This window comes from Urocampus carinirostris, chromosome 12 (assembly GCF_059441175.1).
Source record: "Urocampus carinirostris isolate Australia breed hairy pipefish chromosome 12, RoL_Ucar_1.0, whole genome shotgun sequence".
In the NCBI taxonomy this organism is placed as follows: Eukaryota; Metazoa; Chordata; class Actinopteri; order Syngnathiformes; family Syngnathidae; genus Urocampus; species Urocampus carinirostris.
Genome location: NC_142360.1, coordinates 9,427,957 through 9,441,357, shown reverse-complemented (window position 1 = coordinate 9,441,357; position 13,401 = coordinate 9,427,957). Strand labels below are relative to the sequence as shown.

The window sequence follows — 13,401 nt, the reverse complement described above, 5'->3', positions numbered from 1 at the left end:
ACTAATATTGTAGTATCGTTAGCTAGTTGGGTTGGAATGAGTGATTGTTTCATATCTTGTACAGTCTTAAAGGTCATCCAGGCTTTGTTCAGAAAAATGGACTTAGGCACAGTCCTTTTTTGGATAAGCACCAAAAAGGTATTGTCATTCCAATGGGTCCATTATTCACTGATAAACAAAATAAAATGTAAAACTAAAATACCAACGTGAACAATGTTAAGGTCATCAGAATGACGCTCATAGACTGCCTGACTCCACCAAGGCCTACCTACACTGTTGTACTGCATTTTGACCTTTCTCTGTGAAATTAACACATGTTTTTCTTAGCACTAAGCTTTGTCATCTACTGATTCTCATCGCACAAAACAATGACTAAATCCACATTGAAATTTTAAAAAAAGTTAGGTTTTTTGAAAGTGCTGCATTTATAAATGTATCAATGATTATTTTAAGCCCAACTGTGTAATATTTTACCACTAGATGGTACTGTTTTGTAACCTGACATTTAGATAGATAGATAGATAGATAGATAGATACTTTGTTCATCCCCGAAGGGAAATTCACATTTCCAGCAGCATCCCTGAGCTGAGAACAATCGAGAACAATCGAAAATAACACGGGAGCTGCTGGAGTGGCTGCCATTCGTGACGGCGCCGGAAGAAAAGATTCAATTTGAATCATTTACAAACAAACAAACAATTGAATCATGTACAAACAAACAAACAAAATATTCATGTTTCAATAAGTGGAGTGTTAATAAAATATATCTGATACTGATATAACCAGATAAAACTAATTTTAAGTTACCTGTCCAAATGAATGTTGTGCCATCTCACCTTTCCCACTCTCTCTCCTGCAGTTGACTTGCTGCTGCTCGCTCCTGAAACTAATACTTACCTCTTTGTGTATTGCCTGCATATGGCGACACCCTCTTTCAGCTTGTCTGTCAGAACCTTGATCTCCTCCTAAAATGCTTAATTACTCGTATGCAATAGTATAACTGTTTCGAGCAGAATGTGGACTATTGTAGGCTGTAAGGGTGACAATTACATATTCATAATTTACAAGAATGCACATGAACCCCAGGATACAGTGACAGTACCTAAGAAGTTTTAATATGCTATTTGCTGAACTAGCTCCTATACATGTCACCAACTGTATGAGGAATTTGAAATAGACATATTTGGCCACGTAATGCCAACGGCACCAGGCCCCTGAACCCCTGAAGCAGTTTTCAGCTCTACTGGAAGAGTTTTCCGGATATTAAGACCATTCAAGATGCAGACTACTGGAGCTATTACAAAAACAAGCACATATTTACTGCGATGCTAAAGGAGAACTCGACTGAGGGTTGCGTCAATGTGAACCTTCTATTTCCAGACTACAGCACCAGGGCAACTATACTGTGGAGGATAGTGCCAGATTGCAACACAGACATGTTTTTTGTGCCACTGTTATTGGTGGTTTCTGCAATAATGGAATGCATTCGCGTGTCATCATTCCTCAAGGAATAAAGTAAACTCCAACGACATGACAATGACTCCAATAATACAGAAAAAGAAGTGTAAGGTTTTTGACCGATAACATCCACTGCTGTTCAATTCAGACTTGATTTGTGGGTGAAAAAAATTGAAATATCGTGAGTAGGTAAACAGAATAAAACCCCTTGTTTTGCTCATTTATGTATTACACGGAAAATGTTGGCAAATATATCGCTTATTTTCTTCTCTAGAAGAGCGTCATAAATGTTTTCAGATGCACTGCGGTGTTTATATTTAGAGCGCATGAGTCACGGAAAAGGGCAGGTTGACGTTTTCTTCGGTCTCCCACACTTGATGAATTTGCATCCAAGCGCCAAAATTATCAAACATTTTTGATGCTTAATGAAGTAAATTGTGATTAATCATAACATTTAAGTGGGCCTCTGTGAGCTCATTCAGTTTATTGGTCTACTGTTGCTGGGCAAAATGTTTTTTACCCCGCCACAAAAAAAAAGCAGGAATTTAACCTATATCTTTAAATTTAAATTAAAACCAAAGTAATATTCTTTGCTAATCGCAAGGCAAATCAAGATGTAGAAGTAAAATGGATGGTGCTGCAATAGACGCTGTATCAGAAATTAAGTTTTTAGGGGTCATAATGGACAATAAATTAAGCTGGAAAACACACATCAGACACATACAAACTAAAGTATCTAAAAGCATTTCAATAATTGATAAAGCCAAATTCATTTTAAACTCTAATGCATTGTATTTATTATATTGTTCTCTAGTTCTGCCATACTTGACATATTGTGCAGAAGTCTGGGGCAATAATTTCAAAAGTTCACTACAGCCCCTTTTTATCCTCCAAAAATGTGCAATTAGAACCATACACAGGGTAGGATATTTTATTCCTGCAGTCCAAATTATTTAAATGAGATGATTTAGTAAAAATTTTCACTGCACAACTGCTATTTAAGGTCAACAAAAACATAGTGCCAGAAAACATCCATAAATTATTCATTCGGAAAGATGGAAATTATAATTTAAGGGGCTGTAGTGAATTCATATTCCCAAAGGTGAGAACCACCAGGAAAATTGTGTGTGTGTCTGTGTGTGGAGTCAAGCTTTGGAACGGTTTGCAAGACGAGATCAAACGGTGTCCAACTATTCACTTGTTCAGGTTTAGATACAAAGAAACATTCCTGGCGGAATACAGAGATGAGGAGGGTTAGGTATGAGTGGTGCGGGAGATTGGGAACAGTGCGTCTAGTTAACTTTGTGTTATTGTTGCTATTCTTATATCATGACTGTTATTATTAATATCATTACAATTGTTTTTATATTATTGGTCTAATTGGTGGGGAAGATGAAAGGATAGGGAATATAAGCATTTGCTTCTTACTACCCCTTTTCAAACATATTATGTAACATTATTTTGTTGTTGAGTTATTGTTTTTGTTCTGTTTTTATCTTCATGTTCGAATAAAGTTTTCATTCATGCATTCATTATTCAATCATTGTCTATTGCGAACAAACACCAGTGCCTCAGACACAAGGTAAATGGTGGTGACCTCTACCACTAACGGGTCAGGTGTATCGACATTTCGTTCTGTGTACATTGTTACAAAGAATGACAATACAAAGGAAATTATTATTATTATTATTGTTATTATTATTATTATTATGTCAAAGAAATACAAATTTCTCGACCTATGATTTTTTTTTAGTGCAGGAATTTTTTGCCCCCTTTTTTTTTTTTTTTTAACTGAAAGTTTTTTGTACCGCTTGGAGGCAATACATATTACACACTGTCTCTTTAAAGCTTCTGGAGCCTTGAAAAGTGTGACCCAAAAGATGTTCTGAACTGGATAATTTCAACATGAAAGGAGCAGTGGCAATAAATCAAATCAATGTATAAAAAAAATGTTTTTACGTAATTTACAAAGTAATGGCAGATTTGCAATATTGGCGAGTTCAGTTGATGTATTTAAAACAACAACAAAAAGTACAGACGCTGCCCTACTTACGAACGAGATTTGTTCGTAAGTTGCTCCAGTGCTATATTTTGTATGAAATGTATGTTTAAGGTTTATATAAGTATGTTCGAGGCTTGGATAAGTAACCTGCATTGTTTCGAAACTGAAAAATAAATGTTTGATAAAATAATATGCTCCATAATGTTACGGAGCAGGCTAAATGATAAAGCATAGTACTGAAAAACAAAGCTACACATTAGGCGTTTACATTCTGTGGTCTGCGAAGCCCTTTGAGACTCATTGTGAGTAAGGGCTCGCTTTTTCTTTAAGCTTTACGCCAACCATATTGAATGGATGCATGAGATATTAAACAATAAATAAGTCGAAATTGTAAGCGTGCTAGAGATACAGTGCAGTGTGTATACACACAAACCAGGAAGTAGAAGCCAGATTTCTTCTTCGGAGTGGATGACCTCTCACAGCGCCACATGGCAGTAAGAAGCACAACAGTAATGTCCTCTACTCGGATAAAGGTGCACACAGTACAAAATCTAACTTACAGTAAAGTCCGGAAATTTTTCGACATCCTGAAAAAAATGTTCGTGCGGTTGTTCGTAACTCGAATGTTTGTAAGTAGGGGGAGCGTCTGTAAGTGTGTTTTTGCCTTCTCAAAAAATTGCGCCATATTATATTGAATCATCATCCTACCAAGTCTGACCAAATAGAAACCACATCTGGAATAGTGTATTTAATCTCCTTTTGTGGAGAGATTTACACCTTTGTAGCTAGTATTGCTGTAGGTGAACTAGATACCGAACCAAAATCTACCAAACTAGAATCAAAATGTCTTGAATCCTGTCGACCCTCTTAGAAACTTCAGAGAAAACTCGATATGTAATGTGGACTTTTTTTAACCTTTTTGTTGCAGAGCTCAGTGCAGGACTGGGGGGAGGAAGTGGAGGAAGGAGCCATCTACAATGTGACGCTTAAAAGGGTTCAGATTCAACAGGCGGCCAACAAGGGCGCGAGATGGCTGGGGGTAAGTCTGTAAACACTCAGTATGTAAAGGGAATAAACACATCTGGTGCACTGCTGTTTTAAGCCAAGTCATGGTATAAAATCAACCATGCAGCCAAAAATAAAGGAGGAAACAGCTGAATTTAAAGTAGCCTGACTAATAGAGAAGATACTATATCATGTCTTTTACCTAGTGCACTGTTCATCAAATCAAAAAACTTTTTTTGTCATACAAAAGATTACAAAGTGATACTTGAACATTGTAGTTCTTTAACTTTTACGTTTTCAAAAGTTATGTCCTGTCATTTGGTAAATTTTGGGGGGGTTAATTTAACAGTCCAAAATTGTTCACTTATTGAATTTTTTTATGGTCTTCACGCCAAAGGTGCCAAGTCATTCCAACTGGAAATGTCATGAGCAAGGCCCCGGGGCCACGGAGACATCCGCTTTCTTCAACTCCTCTCCATTGTTTCCGAAGCGCTGTGTTGTGCGTCGGCGCCTCTCCTCATTGTGTTATTTTTAACATTGGAGTTATAAATCTCCCACTCCGGATTTCACCTTTAGCAACACTTTTGCACCGACGCCTGTTTCTGTCTATCTCCCTTTAGCCGGAGCATGTGATTTCCTGACTTTCTGAGCTTGGACAGAAAACTGCTCGCCCCCCCTCCTCACCCATACCGCCTTCACAGCCTTTGCAGCAGCAGTTTGACAAAACGCTGCTCTGGCATTAAAAAGCATTAAAGGCTTTTCCTTGAGTTGCACGTTTTGCGGCCGTATGCAAAAAGACACCTCTGTTTCCTTAACCCTGTTGTATACGTGGCACGGTGACATGCTCAGCGGTATTTTCAGTAAAGCCCTCCCTGAGCTACCTTTGCGGGGGATTTGACCACCAGGGTCTGCGAACACACGTCATTTGAGGCATTAAGACAAATGCCTGGCAAATGTCTGTTGTTTACACGAGAATGTCGGATCTGCTCTTGGCACTAAAAGGGAAAATTGGTGTGCGAGGCGAGAAGCCGCAAAGAGTTGTCAGCTGTATGGCAGCCCGCATGAGAAAGTGTCTTGCCTTTGAATGCAGTTGCGCCAGACCCCCCCCCCCGATTACTTATTCAACAGATCAATCAACTCAAACAATCCTAATTCTTCATGTCATCAAGACCTTTTTAACAATTGGCGCTAGTGTTGAACAATTAATCGGGATCAGTTTGACATCATGATGTCAGGTGTTGGACAATTTCAAATCCCTAAAAGTAAGATAAAATTTTGACTTTTTTGATGAGGCTAATGCTGCAAAACAGTATAAAGAGGCATATTTATATCTTAAATAATTCAGTGTTATAAACCTTTTACCGACGGCCAAATTCATGTCAATGAATCTTAACACATGATGTAGCTTTACTTTGAGGTTTTGTAAATCTCTCGTGCGGGAAAAAAACTTCACTGATATTTATGGCAGCTGTCTTAAGAGTTATGGGTCTTTTGGCATTTAGGGTATTGCAAAATAAGCACACTTATTGGTGAATTCACAAATCAGTCTCCACTATCTCTGTTGTTTACCGACTAACAGCTTTGGAATATTCCTATATGCTTGAAAGTGTTTTACGGCCAATTTGAAGTTTTGGTTTGTAAGGTCATTGCGTGTACTGTTGACCCTTATAAATTGAACTTCTGCGCCAACTCACAGTGACTGATGAGTGTTTTTCTTGACTCGTTATCAGAGGGGAGTTCTGAGGTAACTTGGGCCATGAAGAAAAAGAGGAGGAGTCTTCTGTGATTAAAAGCAGATTGGAACGTTTCCTGCCCTAGCTCGCTAACCCCACTGAGCCCCCTCTCACTCCCCCTCCTTCTCTGTCCACAATTCCCTCCTGGAAGCTCTGCAACTGCTCAAGTCACTATAGTAGGACGCATCTGGATAAGTTGAGGGGGACCAAAATATAGGTCAGGATTTGCCTCGCCCTCGTTTTGTTGGGGCGTATTTGCTTGTATTCAATAGAATGTCGTCATCAGTCACGTTTCGAAAACAAACGCCAGACATGAGACGAATGAGGCACAATTAGGTGACCCGAATCATTTTACGGTCAGTCACACAAAGTTAAATAGATTGTGAGGATAGTGGTTTCAATTGTACAATAATAACACCTGTGCTACCTAACTGCTGTATCAAACTAGTCCTTTATGATTATGTGTATCCTGATTAGGCAGAGGGTGACCGCTTGCCCCCCGGCCACACGGTGAGCCAGATGGAAACCTGCAAGATCCGAAGTATCCGTGCAGGGACACTGGAGCGTCTAGTGGAGACATTACTTACGGCGTTTGGCGACAATGACCTCACTTACACGTCCATCTTCCTGTCCACCTATAGAGCCTTTGCTAGCACTCAGACGGTACTGCAGCTGCTGCTTGACAGGTATGTTTTAGCGGTACAGATTAGAGTCCCCTGTTTTATCGCAACTTGTTCTTTTCAACACAGCAGTTGTGTATAAGATCAATGTTTACAATGTGTTCAAATAGCGTTTTTAATTGGTCAGAAATCTTTGGCTAATGCATAGCATATGTCTGTGGAATGCAGTGTTGAGAACGTTATCTAAAAATGGTAATTAGTTACTAGTTTCTATATTTATATAGTAATTGCATTACCCCTTAGATTAGTGACACCCAAAATAAATTATCTAGTTACAAATTTCCGTATGGACCCGCATTAAAGCCGACCCCCTAAAACTGCTTAAATGGCCACATAATATTAGAAATGAAATAATACGTGTACACAAACCAGTAGAAGCGGTGAACCCTTCCTATTTTTGGGCAATCTTGAAAGCTTGCAAACTGACACAGCGGAGACACTCCAATATCCTCTGTGCCTTTTGTTTTCAAACCACTCAAATATTTTATTTTCCATTACTGGGTAATGTCCACGGCGTTTTCTTTTTTTAACAAGGCGTGTTGTAATGCAAAAATAATTTAATAGAAAAAAAAAATCCGTACTACCTTACCATAAATTCTGTGCTCATGTTAATTCCGTTATTCCTGTATAAACCGGACCCTCTCCCCACATGCTGCCTACAATTTGCTACAGGTGACACACGACTAATATGCGCATATAAATTGACCCGCTGATTTCAAGGATTTTATAGATAGATAGATACTTTATTCATCCCCGCAGGGAAATTCACATTATTTCATTGTGAATACAGCTTAGATCTGCGTCTATAGAGAAGGAGGCATATCAGAATATCAGTAGGGACAAATAACACGCCTGATTGAGACAGCGCCACTGTAACTGTGATAAGTTGTATTTTTATACGTAGACATGCATTCATTATTCATTCATTCACCGTGCTTGTTTACGCAACATGCCCGCCTTTTATAATATTTGTACTTTTCTTTCAGAACGAGGGTTTTAAGCTACTCCTTGAGCGAAGGAGAACCTATCAAAGAACAAAACACATTGTAAATAATTGTCTTTTAAAATGTAGTGTAGTAACCACACAATGTTGGTATCGACAGTGGTGTTACAAAATGTTATCAATAACGCGTTATAGTACTTGTTACCGATAAAAGTAATTCAGTTCCAGGAACCTGTTCCTTTGTAACACATTTCTCCCAACACTGGTGGAATGTCACCTGAACATGCAATCAATGCACTATGATTTATGTTGTCGCGTTGTTGCAGATATGGGAGTGCAGAAGTATGTGAACCAGGTGCCAAAAAAAGCCAAGTGTATGAAACCAATGGAGCCATCAAAAAGTGAGATTTCTTAAAAGCTTTATATTAACTCTTCCCTGATGTTTGCACTAAAATATAACAAAGAAATGTTATCCCTATCCACCTGCAACAGTGCCTTAGCCTCAATCCTGCGTGCCTGGTTGGACCAGTGTCCCGAAGACTTCCAGGAACCCCCTGAATACCCCTGCCTACATAGGCTGATCGACTACCTCCGCAGGGCGCTCCCTGGCTCTGAGGCTCTACGACGGGCCGAAGGGCTGCTGGAGCAGCTACGGGTCCAGGCCAGCATGGACGAGCCTGACGGTATGTAGCTTTTGATGATCTTGGTTAGAAAAAAAAATGGGTATGGAGAGATATGGCCCAAAAAAATAATATTTTATTTTAGCTTGCCCTTGCACATTTTATTTTTGTTTGTATTTTTTAGTGCAGCATGAAAATAGTGAAAGTAAGAAAAGGCCAAGTAGACTGCACTGTTTTATACATCTTTAAAAAAGGTTCTTGTGGTGTTTTGTTTTTACGCCAAATCTTATCAATATTATTTGTAAATTTTTAAATATTTATTTCACAGCTGGCTTTCACAGCAATAATTCTTTCTGCATTGGTGAGGAAGATGAAGTGGACACGGAGGTCCAGGAAGACTTTTTGTCGTTTCAGTCCGACTTGGTGGCTGAGCAGCTGACTTACATGGACGCGGTAAGTACACTGAATGGACCTTGATCATGTTTTCAAAGAAAAACGGGTGCACTACACGATCCTGTTTGGTTCCGCCCGCAGCTGCTGTTCAAAAAAGTCGTAGCGTACCATTGCCTGGGCTCTATTTGGTCCCAGAGGGACAAGAAGCACAACAAGCACAGCGCCCCCAGTGTTCGGGCCACCATCACGCAGTTCAATGCCGTTGCCGCCTGCGTGGTAAGCACCGTGCTGAGGCACCGGCAGATACGACCGCACGTCCGGGCGAGGGTCATCCAACGCTGGATCGACATCGCGCAGGTTTCGAGCACAGTAACGTACTCTATTCCCAGCAAAAGTATCAAAAGCTAACTTTGCTTGTCTCCTATCAGGAGTGCCGTATCCGTAAAAATTTCTCCTCCCTGCGCGCCATTGTGTCTGCGCTGCAGTCCAACCCTTTGTATAGGCTGAAGAGAGCATGGAACTGTGTTCACAAGTAGGACTCTAATTATTCTTTAAAATCAAATGAACGAGCAACGTTTCGCTTATCTGAAGTTCTCTTGCTTGTCCCTCGATAGAGACAGCATGCAGACCTTTGAGGAGCTGTCAGATATCTTTTCCGATCACAACAACTACCTGACCAGCAGAGAACTGCTCATGAGGGTAATTTTTTTCTTTTAACATATAAGCTTTATGTTTTAGATCCATCATTTTTCTGAATAATCGGAACCTTTTTTATGCACGCGATGTTTAAATCAGGGCCAAAAGTTCCATGTTAAGTGATCGCTCGTTCATCCTGGAGGTTATGTTCCAAAAAGAACCCGTGATAAGCAAAATCCGTTATGATGAAACCTTAATTTTTTTACAATTACTATACAATTAAAAACATGATTATACACTGAGAGCAAAGAACAAAGCAACTCATTTTACAAGCTCAAGGATTTATTCAACGGATAAAAGTACTGTATAAACTTGTTTTTTACTGTACTGTTCAAGTCTCAAATAATAACAGTCACTGTTCAGCCAATCAGAATGCAGAACACAATGCACGATGCAAATTTGCAACACTGTGAAAAGTAAACCGTGTTACAGCGAGGGATCACTGTATTCAAATGTCCAACTGGGTTCAAAGAGCCCTGCTCGGGGTGGAACGTATTCAGTTCGAGGAATGGGGAATGGGTGTAATGCTGGAAAGTGACTTCATACTTGTCCTTTCAGATTTATTTTTTTTTATTTGTTAGTGCAGCATGAAACTAGTGAAAGTAGGAAAAGGCCAAGTAGATAGCAAAGGGCAACCCAAACCCCAAGAAAAATGAAGAAAGTTGTTTTTAGAGCCTCCATTGCTGAAGCAAACCCGAAATTTAATATTTCTGTCAGGCCGCCGTCGTGTCAATTAACTTGATTTTGGACCAGCCCGAAAATACCAAATTTCATATTTTATTTGTAAGGACTCAGGATGTATACATTTCAAAAGTTTTCCCGAGAAATGTTTGCGTAAAGTGTAAAAATGAGCATTTTAATAATTACATATGACACGAACAGGAAAAAACACAATTGTTTTTAAATAAAAAGCAATAGCTCAGTGTAATATCATCAATTTTAAGCATGAACGAACAAGTAAAGGTTTTAAATTGTGCAAAAAAATAAATTTAATAAAAGCTTTGTCTCTGCTGCCTGGCCTTTCCGATCAATGGTTTGCAAATTGTGGCCTCGTTTCAAGGTCTTTATTCCATCCATCCATTGTCCGCACCGCTTATCCTCAGTAGGGTCGCAGGGGTGCTGGAGCAGTGGGGAGGGGACACCCTGAACTGGTTCCCAGACGGTCGCAGGGCACACAGAGACCGACAACTCACTCGCTCATTCACACCGAGGGACAATTTGAACCAGCCAAATAACCTGGACTGCATGACTTTGGAATGTGGGAGGAAACCGGAGTGCCCGGGGGAGAACATGCAAATTCCACATGGGGAGGTTGCAGTAGCTGGACTTGAACCTTGAACATCTGCACTGTGGGGCTACGCGCTAACCACCCAGATGTCGTGCCGCTATTCCAGTGACATACAGGAAATAATTAAAGCTTCAGACAATAATTGAAATGTCGATTTCAAAGGCAGGATATTATTTACGTTGTTTAGGTTGTTATGCAGGAACAAGATTGCGTCTACTGAGCAAGGTTTAGGTGACGCCTCGCTGCGATAAAAACTCGCTTGCTGTTGCTGGTATGTACAGCACGGATTGTACTAACTTGGCAAGTTTGGGGTATAAGTTAGAGCTTATTCTCCTCTGTGGGTTTAGAAAAAGCAACAAGAGAGCAGCGGTGGATTTACAAAAAAAAAAAAGGCCCAGCTCGAAGCGTGAACTAATGATTCAGGCCGAATTTTGGGTCAGGTTAGTGTTCGGGTTTAAGATTTTACCTCTTACCAATTACTCATTTGGCACCATTTTGTGGCACTTTTGGTATTAAAAAAATTCTGCACACGCACAAAAATGTGAATTGCCTGCATCCATAGGCTTAGGAATTGTTTTTATTTAGGCCTCTGAAAAGATGTAGGTGGTGGCCGGAGAGCATTTAAAAGCATAGAGAAAATGTTGCAAAGTTTCTATTGAATCTGTATTAAAAAGAATATTCACATGGATTTCTGTAAGGCTTTACAAATATGTGCAATCTGTCTTGGGGATTTTCTGATATCTCTATAGTGCAAGCTTTTGGCATTTTTATTGTCATGCTTCCGAGTAACTATGGTATGTCAAATATAAACAGTGTGACTTCAATTCTGCCTCAAGGGACTTTTTCCATGTCTCCATAAACCTTTTTTCTGTTTTTACCACTGAGTGATCACTCGCTTCCATTTTTCACTCGAAAAGGAAATATGAACTTGTTGCCTCAGTCGCCAAAATTTCCATGACCAAAGTTATTTTCTTTCTCCCCGTTGGCCATCCCACAGGAAGGTACTTCAAAGTTTGCCAGTCTGGAGAGTTGTGCCAAGGAGCATCAAAAACGCACTCACAAGAGACTCCAGCTGCAGAAGGAAATGGTAAGACAAAGGCTGGAAGTTGCGGCTAAAACTGGGTTGTGTTTAGTATATTAGACCGCCATATGGCAGGTCATGTCTTTGAAGAATGTTTTTTGTTTCTTCCCTCTGCAGGGAGCCATGCAAGGAACCATACCTTACTTGGGGACATTTCTGACCGACTTAACAATGCTTGACACGGCACTTCCTGACCTAGTGGAGGTAGTCGAGTCTCTTCATGCACACTTCATGACACACATTTTTGTTGACAACTTTGGAGGCTGGAATTGATAAAGGGAATGCTCATTAAAAATCAAACGGGGAAAGAGGATTTTAGTGATGTAACAATTTCATATTTTGGTGGCATCAGTGCCTGTGAGAACACACATTTGCAAACGCAATCAAAGCGAGCCTCTGCCTAAGCAGTCACCAAACGGAGCACACTTTTCCAAGACTGTGTGTGAGGAATTTGCCATCAGCCAGTTTGTGCGTGTGGTGGGCCCTGAACGTGTTTTTCTAAGCCTGGCTGCTGGCATGCGACATGGAGGGGGGTCTTGACAGCGTGCTCTTTGTGTCCTTTGCAGGGTGGTCTCATCAACTTCGAGAAGAGACGAAGGGTAAGCGCCACATCCGGCGTTCAGGGGATGGTGACTCCTCCCGTTTGAAAGCCAAATGATCGGATGTTTTACCTGCGCAGGAATTCGAAGTGATCGCTCAGATCAAGCTGCTGCAGTCGGCCTGTAATAGCTACTGCCTGACTGCGGATCAGGCCTTCTTGCGCTGGTTCAAGAGCCAGACTCAGCTCAGCGAGGAGGAAAGGTAACAAGCTTTTTAATGCGTTACCTTGTTTACTCGATTGTGCAAAGACCATGAGCGGGAATTTACATTCAAACAAAGCCGAATTTAGTTTTTCGTAGGCAATATTAATATAATATCAATATTTGATATATCTTGATCTTGATTATCTTAATTGCTGATTTCCATAGTGAAAATGTTTTTGTCAATGCAATTAACATTGCAGAAAACTTTAATTATAATTTAGGTGTGAGTATACATGCACATATATACATGGTGTTTCAAGTCTTCTAATTAAAAGGCTGAGGTAGGAGAAATGTAATTGACATTAAATAAGGGATTCATTTCTTTCACCAAATACAACAAGCCACCGTGCTTGTTTACGCTTTCAAAAGTGCTAGTACGTGGAGAGCCAAAAGCATAGACTTACACTATATATGGATTGATACAATTGACATACACCATATAGCTTATTGACAATACTGTACTGTATTTTCCGGACAATACGTCACTTTTTTTTTTTTTCAGGGGTGTTCTTTCCTTCTTAGTTATGCATTTTTTGAATGTTGCGACATGCAATATGGAGCAATTTATAGTACGGAAAATACAGTAGATTTATTGTCTATTGATCATTTTCTCGACCTAGTGTAATGTAATATTATACTGTAGAATGTTGAATCAAACCACAGATTGTATTTTTTTCCCCCAAAAGTTAGTTTCAACGT

At 39.9% G+C, this 13,401-nt stretch overlaps 1 protein-coding gene across 2 annotated transcripts in view; it reads left to right on the top strand.

Moving 5' to 3' along the window:
* rgl1 (ral guanine nucleotide dissociation stimulator-like 1) overlaps nt 1-13,401 on the top strand; it is a 49,889-nt gene that overhangs the window by 29,896 nt on the left and 6,592 nt on the right. For both annotated transcript variants that reach the window (XM_088348956.1, XM_088348957.1), the window contains exons 2-13: nt 4,389-4,499; nt 6,676-6,884; nt 8,148-8,222; nt 8,314-8,504; nt 8,770-8,894; nt 8,976-9,191; nt 9,263-9,366; nt 9,449-9,533; nt 11,816-11,905; nt 12,017-12,103; nt 12,466-12,498; nt 12,579-12,700. In XM_088348956.1, the coding sequence (XP_088205082.1) occupies nt 4,389-4,499; nt 6,676-6,884; nt 8,148-8,222; nt 8,314-8,504; nt 8,770-8,894; nt 8,976-9,191; nt 9,263-9,366; nt 9,449-9,533; nt 11,816-11,905; nt 12,017-12,103; nt 12,466-12,498; nt 12,579-12,700 (1,448 nt within the window). The remainder of the gene's footprint in view (nt 1-4,388; nt 4,500-6,675; nt 6,885-8,147; nt 8,223-8,313; nt 8,505-8,769; nt 8,895-8,975; nt 9,192-9,262; nt 9,367-9,448; nt 9,534-11,815; nt 11,906-12,016; nt 12,104-12,465; nt 12,499-12,578; nt 12,701-13,401) is intronic.